This window comes from Megascapheus bottae, chromosome 1 (assembly GCF_031878675.1).
Source record: "Megascapheus bottae isolate mThoBot1 chromosome 1, mThoBot2.hap1, whole genome shotgun sequence".
Classification (NCBI taxonomy): Eukaryota; Metazoa; Chordata; class Mammalia; order Rodentia; family Geomyidae; genus Megascapheus; species Megascapheus bottae.
In genome coordinates this window covers 59487049-59501020 of record NC_143509.1, presented here as the reverse complement: position 1 = coordinate 59501020, position 13972 = coordinate 59487049, and the positions used below count along the sequence as shown (strand labels likewise).

Genomic DNA, 13972 nt, shown 5'->3' with positions numbered 1-13972 from the left:
CAACATGAATATCAAAATTTCCTTTTGAAACTTTGTTAGTCTTGTGTGCTTTTAATTGCAAGGAGGTGTTTCTGCATGTAGGATTTCATCCATCTGCTTATTTCTCTTCTCAGTAGTCCCTGGTTTCCTGGCTTGGGGTTGGGGGTGGAAAAGTAATTTTATCTAGTTTAAACACATCTTATAGCAGAGTTTTCTGTCAGTATGGAATGTTCTATATAGATATAAAAATATTAAGTGGAAAGTATATGTGGAAATGATAGACTTGAATAATGTTTTCCTGCTTCATTTTAGAACTGACGCTTCTTTTCAGATACCTAAAGCAGTTTGTGAAGATCCGGAAGTGACTGGAAGGAATCGCTATAAATACTTTGACAGGTAGAAAATAATACCTAATACACATTTGAGCCCTGGACTTGGTTAGAAACGCTCAGTACAATATGATGGCAGCATGTAATCTACCATGCACCTCAAGACATGCTTAGCATATCTAAGCTCACTCTGCCAACAGCAGAGGGTTTGCATTATCCCCATCTCACCAATAGTGAAGCTGAAATGGAAACGGAGCATCAGCCGCTCACTGTCCTGGACGCTAGCCAGGGTCAGAGCTGGGAATTCCAGCCTGATTTATAGGAACTCATTACAACGAAGGATGTATGTCTGAGACTAAAACCAACTCAGCCCATGAAAGGAGACATGGCAGTGATATCGTGAAGTCACTTGAAGGGAAATCTGTTACAAGTGTTACAAAGGACAGCATTTGTTCTCTGAGTGAATGTTGCCAACATAATCTAAAGATTCACTTTCACTTCTGACCAAGACTCATGGATAATCATATATGCAAATCAAATGAGAACAAAGTGAGAGTTTTATGTAGGTCTTACTTAGATTAATAAAACAGTTTTGATGCCACATTAAATAGCCTTTCTATAGAAAGTACATTAAACATTTACATTTTTTAAAATGTTTATGTTTGCTATTTGTATAAAAGAGTTTTAATCACAGAAGCCGAGTGATTAGTAAAATGCTAGAAAGTACATTTTTAAGTTACATTATTATTGTTTTATTAATTTATGGGCAACTTCCTTATAGGACTTTCTTTTCTGAATGCTGATCTTTTTCAGAGAAGTGTTACTATCGTGTTAACTTTGGTCCACTCCGGTCTTAGATATTGAGGGAGGAAGTTTTAAAACTAAGTCATGTGGAGTTTTAGAATATTTCATGCAATTTGAGAAGTTTCTGGGGACTAAGGGAAGCTGAGGCACACATGGAGAGTGGATTGTGACCCCATGACTTGCTTGTCCCCTGCAGAGAGGACAAGGCCACATGGACTAAGTCTCCTGGGTAGACCTAGGAAGGTTTAATCCCGAAACCCTCATCCCACCCACTCCACTGTAATTTTATAGATGATAAAGTTTGAGCATTACTGATACGTAGGATATTAGACCTCATTAATTTTTAAGGAACAATACTAAAGTTAGCAGGGTGCTTAGAGTACACCCACAACAATCCCACCCATTTGTACTTTCCTTTTCTTTCCAGGCCTTTCCTTCCATTTCTTCAACAGATGCCGCTCAGTTATATGCTGGCAACAACCAAGTAAGTGGCTGTTGTTTCAAAACTCTTTTCAACGTATCCTCTCTTTTTGTGTTGCTCCCAGAAAATAGTTCTCCCCAGTCTGCATTTTTCAAGCTATGGAGTACAAACCATCCCAAGATAAACCACTTTCCCCGAACTCTTCAGTCTTCCATATGCTGAAGTTTGATTATTGCTGATTACAAAGTTGATATTTTAATATGCCAAAGTTGAACATTGGCTATTCAAACTTACTGGTTTTCTACAAGGTCATGAGCAATATGAAAAAACACAAATAAACAACAGTAGAAAAATAACAAAAGTATCAGATTGATTGAGAACAAATTGTTTTTTTAATACTTGTTTATGTTGAATATGTGCCTATGTTGATTTGTATATAGAAGACTGTGATACAGAGTGAATTTCTTTTTTTTTCAAAATGTATTTCTTATGAACTTTCTGTCTGCACTGCTACAATAAAATACCACAGGCTGGGTAATGTTATCAGTAATAGAAAGTTACTTCTCATAGTTCTGAAGGCTGAGAAAGCCCAACCTTGATATTGTTAGAATGAAATGAAGTTTCACCATGAGTTGTGGAGTGGAAACATATAAAACCATAGTAGTAATTTTACAAAAGGAGTTGGAAACATTTTTTTATTAATTTATTTTATTGTTATTGTAGAGGTGATATTCAGAAAGGTTACATTTACATGCATCAGGTATTAAGTGCATTTCCTTCATACAGTGTCATCTGTTCCTTAATTCTCTCCCATTCCTTCCCTCTCATCTCCACCCAGGAGTTATATAGTTCATTTTCATCACTGCTGCACTTTTTCACCCTTTTTCCTCAAATTCCTCCAAAATTCCCCTCACCCAGAAATATGTTTTCAGGGTTCTCTTTTGCTTTCCTGGAACACGAACTTACTTGACAATTGTTCAACATTCTATCAGAAAAATAAATCAGCCATGAGGTATTTTAGGAATGCTAGAATTTTATGATTTGATGATCATTTGACCTAAACAAATCCATATGTTAACGAAAGAAGTGATAGCTAAAACTTCTCCCTGGAGATTTCAAAATGGAGTTGGAGAACTGAGTCCCCATTGTCCCCTGATGGAGCAGCTCTGTGCCATGCCAGCTTCCCCAGGGACCACTGTAGACTTGAACATTGTGAGAGGCATGCCTGAGAGAAGCGGGGATCATTCTGTGATTATCTTGTAAATCCTCTGGTAATTTTTTTACAAGTAGACTAATTGGATCACCTTCCTTGACCAAGGTCTGAAAGTTGTTAAATAGATTCCTCTTCTTCTTCTTCCTCTTCTTCCTCCCAGTCCTGGGGATTGAACTCAGAGCCTGAGCACTATCCTTGGGCTTTCTCAGGACTAGAGCTTTACCACTTGAGCCACAACACCACTTCTGGCTTTTTCTATGTATGTGGTACTGAGGAATTGAACCCGGGTCTTCATGCATGCAAGGCAAGCACTACACCACTAGGCCAAACTCCCAGCCCTAATGATCAATATTTTTTTTAAACAAGTATTTCTATCCCACAACCTTTCCCAATGGTACACAGGTAGATACTATCTAGATAGAGTGACAGATTTATTACCATTCAGTTTCTTGTTAGAAGTGAGAATAACCAGCTATTTCTGTCAAGATTTTGGGGGCATAATCATGGTTAACTGAATTTATAAATAAGTGAGAATGTGTTTAGTGAAATTCCAAGATTCATTTCTAGATGATTATATAATGTTAAACATTAATCACACTGAGTTTCCTATTTTAAAATATTTTTCTCCCTTTAGGATTGAGCCGTATAGCTCTTCTCCTGACAGTGTATCATATCTACCTGCCTCTTTAAAGTCTACAGTGGCCACTCAGACTGATTACCGGGATGCAGATACTCAAACAGACCCCTACTCTCCAGAATATGTAGTGTGTCAGGACACCATCCCAGAGCTCTTGACACTGGCTACTCTGACCTGGGGTGAGTTGCTAATTATCTTAGAGTATTTGGAGATTACAGTATTCATTGATCATTTGACCTAAACAAATCCATATGTTAATGAAAGAAGTGATAGCTAAAACTTCTCCCTGGAGATTTCAAAATGCTGATGCTGCTGACTTCTTGGAGGCAACACACACATACACACACACACACACACACACACACACACACACACACACACACACACAGATCATTCTGGTTTATAGAATGAAGCAGTAATCCACAGATTGAGAGAAAGCATGTGCACATTGTACATCAGATAAAGCACTAATATTTGAAATATCCATAGAACCTAATTCAATAACAAGAAAATATCGGCTAAAATAAAAGTGGGCAAAGCACCTTAATAAGAAGATGAATGAATGGCTAACAGATGTTGAGAAAATAAATGAAGGAAATTCTATATTGCAACAAGCAGTAGAACAAGAAAAAGGGAAATGAAAAAAGGATAATAAGCTCCAGACAGTACGGCTAGAAGGAATGGAAGAGCAGCAATTCAAGGAAAGATAATAGCAAAGAATTTGCCAGGACTGCAGAAAGGAATGAGTTCTCACAAAGAATATTCTACTGAGTAAGAAATAGGATAGTAGTAGAGCAGTAGCCTTGAGCAATGGCAAACTATAAAACAAACTCAGGGATAGTGCTCAGGCCCTGAGTTCAAGCCCCAAACCAAACCAAACACCGTTTTAAGAATTCACATCTAGGGCCGGGAGTTTGGCCTAGTGGTAGAGTGCTTGCCTAGCATGTTTAAAGACCCGGGTTTGTTTCCTCAGTACCACATACATAGAAAAAAGCTGGAAGTAGTGCTGAAGCTCAAGTGGTAGAGCTCTAGCCTTGAGAAAGTCCAAGGACAGTGCTCAGGCCCTGAGCTCAAGTCCAGGACTGGCAAAAAAAAAAAAAAAAGAATTCACATCTAGAGCCGGGCATGGCGGCTCACAACTGTAATCCTAGCTACTCACAAGGCTGAGATCTGAGGATCAAGGTTCAAAGCCAGCCCGGGGACAAAAGGACAAATAACTGGAGACTCTTATCTCCAATTAACTTCTAGAAAATGGGAAGTGGGGCTGTGGCTCAAGGGTAAGGTGGTAGCCTTGAGCTGAAGAGCTCTGCCCAGGCCAGAGTTCAAGTCCCATGACCACCCCCCCCCAAAAAAAAATTCACATCCACTAAGAAAAGAAAAAAATGAAAAGAGGAAAGGGCGGGTGAATATAGTCATAGCATTCAATATTCATATGTGAAAATGGAATTAGGAAATTTGAGGAGACAGTAGTGATGGGATAGGTGTGTGAGGGGAGAATGATGGAAGAGGCAACTCTGATTATGCTGCATTGTGCACATAAGCGGACATGTTAAATTGAAACCCTCTTGTGTAAGTATTCGAAGATAGATAAAACAGTGGCAAAGAAAAGAGAAAATAAAAACAAAGAACCCAAAAACTGAGACAGGGAAAAGTCATATTTTCCACAAAGGAAAAATACCAGATTGACATCTTAAAGTATAACCTTTAAGTTGCTATGAAGAAATAAATGCAGATATTGAAATGGGGTGTGTGTGTGTGTGTGTGTGTGTGTGTGTGTGTGTGTGTGTGTGTGTGCTGGTCCTGCGGCTTGAACTCAGGACCTGAGCAATGTCCCTGAGCTTTTTTGCTCAAGGTGAGCACTCTACCACTTGAACCATGTCTGCATTTCCCAAATGTGTGTGGGTGTGTGTAGTGATGAGTCTCAGGTTTTCCCTCCTAGGCTGGCTTTGAATCATGATCCTCAGATCTCAGCCTCCTGAGTAGCTAGGATTATAGCATGAGCCACCAGTTCCTGGCCAAATCTAGAATTTTATTAGATCAATGTTTATGACAGTGAAAGATATTTGCATACACCACAATATCTTGCAGAAAATTCCAGGTTGCAATTTGTTAATGTAATGTGCTCATTACAAATATCAATCTATAATCAAGAGATTTCATTCCTAGCTATATGTCCAAGAAAAATGAATATAGATTTGTAGTCACAGAAATAACTATGTGTAGTCACCAAAAGAAATGTATGAGAAGGGTCATGGTAGCGCCACTCATAACTCCAAAGTGGAAAAATCCCAAATATGTCAGCCATGATATCGGTAGCTAAAATCCAGTGGATTCCCAGTTCAAGCACATGATCATGCAGCTCCACTGCTAGCTTATCGATGAGGATGGAAGTAGAGCTATCAGGAAAGACATCAGTGACCCCCACATAGACAGTACTCACTCAGTAAAGGGAAGGAGACAGAAAAGACCACATTGCTGATTCTACTTGTGCAAAACTCAAAAGTAATCAAAACTAATCTGTTAGGTGGAAGGATGGTGGCTCTCCTTGGGGCTCATAGAACCTAAGAAGGAGACTGAGGACTGTCTCGATTCTTATCTTCTGATTGTGCTGGTTCTACGGGATGCTTGTATTTGCAACTTTTTCCATGTGTGGTGTACAGTAATAGAAGTTTTCATAAAGCGAAGTCAAAAGGCCAGGAATATTGTTTGGTGGTAGAGTGCTTGCCTGGCATGGGTGAAGCCGTGCCCAGCAAAATGAAAAGTGAGAGAAAGAAAGAATAACTACTAAACCAGTGCAGTAAGGTAAGAGGAACAAGGAGGAATGGATTAGAAGGAATTGGCAAAACTTTCCATTTGCAGAAAATGTTCTTTTTGTTTGTTTGTTTGTGTCATTCCTGTGGCTTGAACTCAGAGCCTGGATGCTGTCTCTGAGCTTTCTTTTACTCATGGCTAGCACTCTAGTATGAGCTACAGCTCCATGTCCAGCTTTTTGGTGGTTAATTGGAGATGAGTGTCTCACACATTCTGCCTGGATTGGTTTTGAATTGTGGTCTTCAATTCACAGCCTCCTGAGTATCTAGGCTTATAGGCATGAGCCACTGGTGCCTGACTGACAAAACTCATTTTTAAAACTAGTAAAATAAATTACCAGAGCTAAGAAGCAAGCTCTGCAAGTTACTGATGTTGAAATCAAGATACAAGGCCTAGCAGATTTCCTATGTATAAGTAGTATCTAATGTTTTTAAGTTGAGGGAAACATCACATTCATAAGATTAGCAAATAACAAGTGCTATTAATCACCTAACAGAGAGCCTTTGTAGCAAAAAGTTATAAATTATTCTTATGTTTAAGCATATAAACAATGATTTGGTTAAAACAGAGGCACATTATGTTTAGAGATAGGAAAACTCATATACTTGAACAGATTTAATTTCTTCCCCCAAATAGCATCTACCTTTTTTTTTAAATTTAAATTTCATTGTAAAGGTGATGTACAGAGGGTTACAATAACTAAGATGAGTATATTTCTTTCTTTTCTTTTTTTTTTTTTACCAGTCCTGGGGCTTGAACTCAGGGCCTGAGCACTGTCCTTGGACTTTCTCAAGGCTAGAGCTCTATCACCTGAGCCACAGCACCACTTCTGGCTTTTTCTGAGGAATTGAACCCAGGTCTTTGTGCATGTTAGGCAAGCACTCTATCACTAGGCCAAACTCGCAGCCCCAGTATATTTCTTTTTGAACAGTGTTACTTACTTACCCCTTCCCTCATTTTATCCCCCATCCTCGAATCTTCCCTTCAAACAATTCTAAGCCAAATCTTCCTCCCCCTAGAGCTATGTCTCAGTAAATTAGCATATTTTATTTTTCTCCAGATTATATAGAAGTGATAAAAACCAAGATTCCTGTGCCCTCCATCTCCTGTGAAAGTAAAATTTATCATGTGTGAGGTATTTGTAAAGACCGCAAAGAGCAACCGAGATTAGGCCAAAGCAATGTGGGAGGATGCGAGGAAACATTAGGATTGCAGAAGAGCTGACAGAGAATCTCAGAATACAGGAGTGAAAATGTGCTCTCTGCAGGAAAACCTGGCAGCGTCCCGAACTAAAATAGGCACCACATACCAGCATTTCCTCCTCCAAAACTTCTAGAAAAGCTCACACATGGGCCCTAAAGGATGTCTAGTTGAAATGGCCAAAAATGTCCATCTGTGAGACAGCCTGACTTGTAATGAGGTCTTAGGTCTCTTTAGGTCAGTATGGTTCAAGTCCCCAAAAGAGGGCTGGGTGAAAAATGCAAGTTCCAGAATCATATAGGCAGTACGGGACCTTGTATGTAAAAGTAGTTTGTTTTTTGGTTCACAGTTGAAGCAGCTCTGGTTTCTGGCACATACTTGAGTCTATTAGCAAAGGAGAGACGGCAGTGTATGAGAACTCAGAGCTAGACTGCCTTGTTCAAATCCAGTTCCTGACCTTCACCAACTGTGACTTGGCACAGTTACTTTACCTTTCAGCTCTGTGGTCTCTTTAGTAGTTAAATATGAATAATTGCTGAAGATCAAATGGGTGAGAACAATTATTGGCATATTTAAAAACACTTTAAGAAATGAAAGATTTCATTGTCATTGTAAGTCATTATATAGAAATCTGTGTCTAAAATGCTAAGGCTTTGAATTTTTGTGTGTGTCCCTAGTAGGGGCTTGAGTTCAGGGCCATACACTCTTGCTTGACTTTTTCTCTCAAGACTGAGCCACACATCCACTATATAAAATGCAAAGCTTTGGGCCAGGAGTTTGGGAGTGCTTGCCTACCATGCATGAAGACCCAGGTTCAATTCCTCGGTACCACGTATACAGAAAAAGTGTAAGTGGGAGGGAGGGAAATGGGGACCAAGACATGAGAAAGGGTATCAATGTTTGTGAAGTAATGCACCTTCTATCTGATGAATATAATGTAACCCTTCTATTAATTACAATAAAAATATATGAAAAAAAGAAAAAGTCAGAAGTGATGCAATGGTAAGAGAAAGCCCAAGGACAGTGCTCAGGCCCTCAGTCCAAGCCCTATTACTGGCACAAACAAAAAAAAATAAAAAGATGCAAAGATTGACTGAAAATAAAACTCCAAGTTTCTTTATGTGTTTCTTTTGGAAAAGGGGGTTAGAAAATGTGGATGGAAGAAATATCAACTTGCCTTTTAATTTCTTTGATATAAAAGGTAAAATGAGCCAGACACAAGTGGTTCATGTTTGTAATCCTAGCAACTCAGGAGGCTGAGATTTGAGTGCCCCAGTTTGAAGCCAGCTGGGTAGGAAAGTTTGTAAGACTAATTTCCAATTAAGCATCCAAACAGCTGGAAAAGGAGCTGTAGCTCAAGTGGTTAGCGTTCTAGCCTTGAACAAAAAGGCTCAGAAACAGCACCACTGTCTTAAGTTCAAGCCCCAGGATCAGCACGTGTGCGCGTGCACACACACACACACACGCATGTGTGCATGCACACACATGTTTAGTGTATATATCAAGATGTGTTTGTACAGTTGTTAAAGCTAAGTATTTATGCTATTATTTGCATACTGTTTTATTTTTAAGTTGCTAATGCAAACTTTTATGCAGAATTGCATATGTTTAAGTACTTATAAAATGTATGTTTACATTTTACATCCATACTATATACATAAAATTTCTCATTTACTTGAACATAATGTAGACTAAGAGAAAAAAAGAAAGAAAAAAAGAATTGACAACACATTCTCTAAACTGTCTTGTGTTTGCCTCTGGAAAAGGTGAGGTGTTTCTATACTTTTCAAAGCTAGATAGTGGATTTATATATTATTTTTGTAAATATAAACATAACAAAATTATTATTGCTATTTTGTGTGTGTGTGTGTGTGTGTGTGTGTGTGTGTGTGTGTGTGTGCTGGTCCTCAAGGTTGAGATAAGACTTTCCTCCTGGGCCAGCCATTCTCAGATCGCAGCTTCCTAAGTAGCTAGGATTACAGGCCTGAGCCACCAGCACCTGGAGTACTTATTTATTTATCTATTTTAACAAGGAAAGTAAAACAGAGGTTTTATTTATCAAATAGTCATTTACTTCAGCAGCTGGGTCATCAGTAAATCAAGGCTACATTTTGACATGCTTGCCACCTGAATGTTAGTGGGTTCCCCAACCTTGGTCTAAAGAGACATAAGGAAGTCAGATCTGAGTCAGTGCCTCTGAGATGGTCAGATAACATAATTGATGATGCCACTCACCTGCCTGAAATGAGGGACCATTCTAAGTTATAATTCACCGTGGGACACAAAGATGAGAGATTCTCAGCCAATGACTATTCCTTAATTATCATTTTTTTTTGTCAGTCCCGGCCTTGAACTGAGTCATCGCCCCATTCCTGGCTTTTTCTATGCATGTGGTACCAAGGAATCGAACTTGGGTCTTTGTACATACTAGGCAAGCACTCTACCACTAGGCCAAACTCCTAGCCCCTTGGTTTTTGTTTGCTTATTTGTTTTTTTGCCAGTTCTGCGGCTTGAACTCAGGGCCTGAGTGCTCTCCTTAAGCTTTCTCAAAGCTAGAGCTCTGCCACTTGAGCCACAACCCTATTTCAGGCTTTTTCTCTGCAAGTGGTACTGAGGAAATAAACCGGGTTCTTCCTGCATGCTAGGCAAGCACTCTACCCCTAGGCCACACTCCCTGTGCCTCTTTGGTTGTTTTAACAAATATATATATATATATATATTTAACTTTTGTATGACAAATTCTCTGCCTCTCATATTTTCCCCTTAGGATGTTGCTATTGTTTACATTTTGAAATATAGATTTGCCCAATATAAGGCTAGTGGTCACTTAGTTATTTCTTAAATGCTTTGGCTTCTTATCAGCAACTGAAAAATCTCCGAGCTCAGTCACCTGTTGGGCAATGTAAGACACCAGTGACACCGGTGCCTCTAGGTCACCTGACAGCCATGTCTTGTCACACCCCTTGGACCAGAGAAGATAATGGGAGTCAAGGATACATAGAGTGCACATGGGTTTCCCATTTGCTTCTGATGGCATGTCATCCTGCAGGCCGAGGACTCCCAGCAGGACAGGCCGAGGTGGAAATGATAGAAAGAGCCCGGGAGAAGCGTGCATGGGAGGCCACCCTTCCTCCTCTGAGCGATACTTCCCAGTTTGAGAAGAGGAGAAAGATGATGAACGAGATGGAGAGGAAGGAGTGGCTCTTCAGAGATCAGGAGATTGAGAAGTATGTTTGTTGACCCTCAATCACAACTGGATGGATAAGAGTAATGTTCATATATATAATTTATATTAAATCTGTAAAGCATTTCCCCAAATACCTTGTTTCAAAGCAATTCTTCTCTTACAGAGATGGGAAACAGGGTTTCTGGTGTTTTCAAGAGCAATCACACAACCCTGATGAGATCCAAGAGGCTGTTGTAATTTAGAAAAGGATGATGTCCCCAGGGTGTGTGAAGTTCATCAGGGAACTCATTCCTGCAGCTCCTCCAGGGCCTTTCTGATTCTTCTCCCTTTTTAAATTTTCTCCTCAGGATCTCTCTAGACTGTCAAAGCATCCCCTTGGTTTCTGCAAAGAACCTTCCAAACTGTCCTGGTGTTCGTTCATCCCCTAGGCCGCTGCCTCCCTGCCATGACATTGAGTTCACCCCTAGGACATGGGTTCCAGCTAGAACTGAGAGGACTTTCCTATTAGAAAGCAAATTGCGGTCTTCTTCCAGGAACACATGAGCTTTGCAGCCAGTGTGCACAAATAACAATATGAAGAAGCCTTTCTACTTGAGTTTTCAGTCACTTTAGCTGATGTACTTTGGTTAAGGAGGTTGTGCTGATAGGTTGAGATGATGAGAAATTTTTGCAACCCAAAATTACAACCCCCTTACAAGCAAAGGAGCAAGAACTTCTGTCCTGGGTCAGGCGGAGCCACACGGCTGCTCATTAAAATGTTTGTAAGGCCCCTTGCACACAGGAGAGCTGAGGACCAAGGCAGGGTCACACAGCTTGCTTGGCATTTTAAAGTGTATCCCTTCTTTCTCCCTACCTCTTCCCCAGTAACTTTCTGATTAGGTGATGTTTTGTTGAAAAGCTGACCAAAAATAGTATCTGGGGCAAAGTAAGTGTCAAAGTATTCAGTCATTATCTGCAGAAATTTTAACTTTTGGCTGGCCTCTGGAGTGGAATGTATCTTGTCAGAGGCATTAAAAATATTAAGAATGTATCTAGCTGCATGAAGACATCAATGGAAATATGGTGAGTTTATTTGTTAAACTGAATTTTTTGGTTTTTATTTTTTTTGTCAGTCATGGGCTAGAGCTCAGGGCCTAGGTGCTGTCCCGAAGCTCTTTTGCTCAAGGCTAGCACTTGAGAAATGTGGTTAGTTGGAAATATGAGTCTCACAGACTTTCTGGTCCAGGCTGGCATTGATCTGAGATCCTCAAATTTCAGCCTCCTGAGTAGCTAGGATTACAGGCACAAGCCACTAGCACCTGGTTCTGAAAAAACATTTTAATAAACATATTTCAATTCCCTCCTAACTGGGCTATGAGATGGAGACGCAGGTAGGAATAAACACTGCTCTGTCCCACCAGAGCTCCTTACAGTTCGCTGGAGACTGGGATGAGGAGGTAGGATGAGGAGAAAGGGCTCCAGCCCTGCTCCACACAGGTAGTTCTCCCAGGTGATACATGCTGTTCTGTAAACACAGTGCTAGAGGAACACTGGTGAAAAAAGCTGGCTCTGTTTGCAGTGGGTGATTTAGTAAAGGTAGCCTCTGAGCTGGGTGCTGGATGATGGGAGATTTCAGAGTTTGTTGCTCATGCCTGTAACTGTCGCCAATCGAGAGCTAGAGATGTGGAAGATTGGGTTTGAGACCAATTGAGGCAAAACAAAAACAAAAACAGTGAGAACACTTCTTAAGTGGTAGACATAGTGGCATATACCTAACATCACAGCTACGTGGAAATGTAAACAGGAGAATTGCATTCTAGGCCCAGCCTAGGCCAACCAAACTGTATCTCAGAAATAACCAAAGAAAAAAGGGCTGGGGGCATGTCTCAAGTAGGAGAGCACCAGACTAACAAGCAGAACACTCAGTTCAAATATCAGTATCAGAGAAAGAAAGAAAGAAAGAAAGAAAGAAAGAAAGGAGGAAAGGAGAGAGAGAGAGATCAGCTGGAGAGTAACAATGATGATGATGGTGGTGATGATTTGAAGGGCCTCATTGAGCTGGCAGCACTTTACAGAGTGCCTAGCATGCTCTAAGTCAGTGCTTCTCACAATGTGGCCCTCAAGCCTGATGTACCAGCAGAACCTGTGGCCTTTATCAAGGCATCTTATCAGAGAGAAAAGTCCTGCTGAATCAGAAAGGGAGCAGCAATCTGGGTCTTACCGAGCCTTCCAGAGTACTCTCTCATGCATGCTTCAGTGTGACGCTTGATCTAGCCCTTTGTGTAAGTACACGAGCTCACCAATGCTCACCGGCGTCTTATGAGGCAGCCACCATCATCTTCATTTTGCAATTGAAGGAATTGAGGCAAGGTGATAGGAAACGGAGACTCCAAGTCGGTCACAGTCTGCTGAGTGGTGGAAATGCACTCTGAGAATGTGCCATGAGGTCATTTTGTTGTGTGAACATTACAGGGCGGTCTTGCACAATGTACATGGTATAATCAGTCATTCATTGTGGCATTTCAGTATGACCAAGAGGTACAATAAACAGATAGCAAGGCTCTGCTAACATAGCATTGTAGACTGTTTTACAGTAACCAGGAGGACATTGTAAAATGACAGTGCACGTACAGGGTTGTACATGCATAGAACAGCAACTATTTATCATCCTTGGTGCACATGCAAGTGCACATGCACGTGCACTCTGCACAGCTGTGCAGCTGCACAGCAAATGCACTGAGCAGCATCGTCCCCTGCGAGAGTGATGTGTTGCAATGTGATGTTACTATGGTGGTGCTGTCAGTTGAAAGGAAGAATCTTCAGTTTCCTAATGTCTCACAGGATCACAGCAGTACTGTGGTCCACTGTTGCACACAACGTTGTTACACTGCTAGCATGTGACTGTATTGCCCACTCTAGAGAGGAACTGAGCCCATGTTTACTTTTTTTAAAAAAAATTATGCTGATGCTGAGGTTTGAAATCAGGGTCTTGTGCTTGCTGGGCAAGTGCCCTGTCACATGGGTCATGCCTGTAGTCCAGGGATACCAGATATTTCTTAATGCTTTGAAATTTACTTGAAGATTGCAGGATATTCGTCTGGAGCTTTTACAAGAGCTGCTGAAGCAGCGAGCAGACAATCAAAATGAATTGAACACAAGGCAGCTGAATGCACAGTGGTGTCGACTGCAGGAAGCCAAAGAGGAGAAAGTGGCCAAAATTCAGCACACACATAAGTCCGGTGGGTGTGTTAGAGACAGGAAAGCAAATGGGAGGGATTTAGCTATGATAAAATTCTGTCATGAACCTGAGGAATCAAATACATTAGGGGTGAGGGGCAACCCATTGTTCAACAATGGAAGAGTGGTTGGGGAAAATCACTCTTTAAGACAATCAGGTGTCCGTGTTCTACCA

The 13972-nt window shown here is 40.7% G+C and overlaps 1 protein-coding gene across 4 annotated transcripts in view; it reads left to right on the top strand.

The window, feature by feature from the left end:
- Cfap91 (cilia and flagella associated protein 91) overlaps positions 1 to 13972 on the top strand; it is a 53767-nt gene that overhangs the window by 4419 nt on the left and 35376 nt on the right. For 3 of the 4 annotated variants that reach the window (XM_090345733.1, XM_090345714.1, XM_090345724.1), the window contains exons 4-8: positions 292 to 375; positions 1540 to 1596; positions 3381 to 3562; positions 10444 to 10621; positions 13642 to 13799. In XM_090345733.1, coding sequence (XP_090201859.1) covers positions 292 to 375; positions 1540 to 1596; positions 3381 to 3562; positions 10444 to 10621; positions 13642 to 13799 — 659 coding nt within the window. The remainder of the gene's footprint in view (positions 1 to 291; positions 376 to 1539; positions 1597 to 3380; positions 3563 to 10443; positions 10622 to 13641; positions 13800 to 13972) is intronic. The other variant, XM_090345743.1, reaches the window with a different exon arrangement.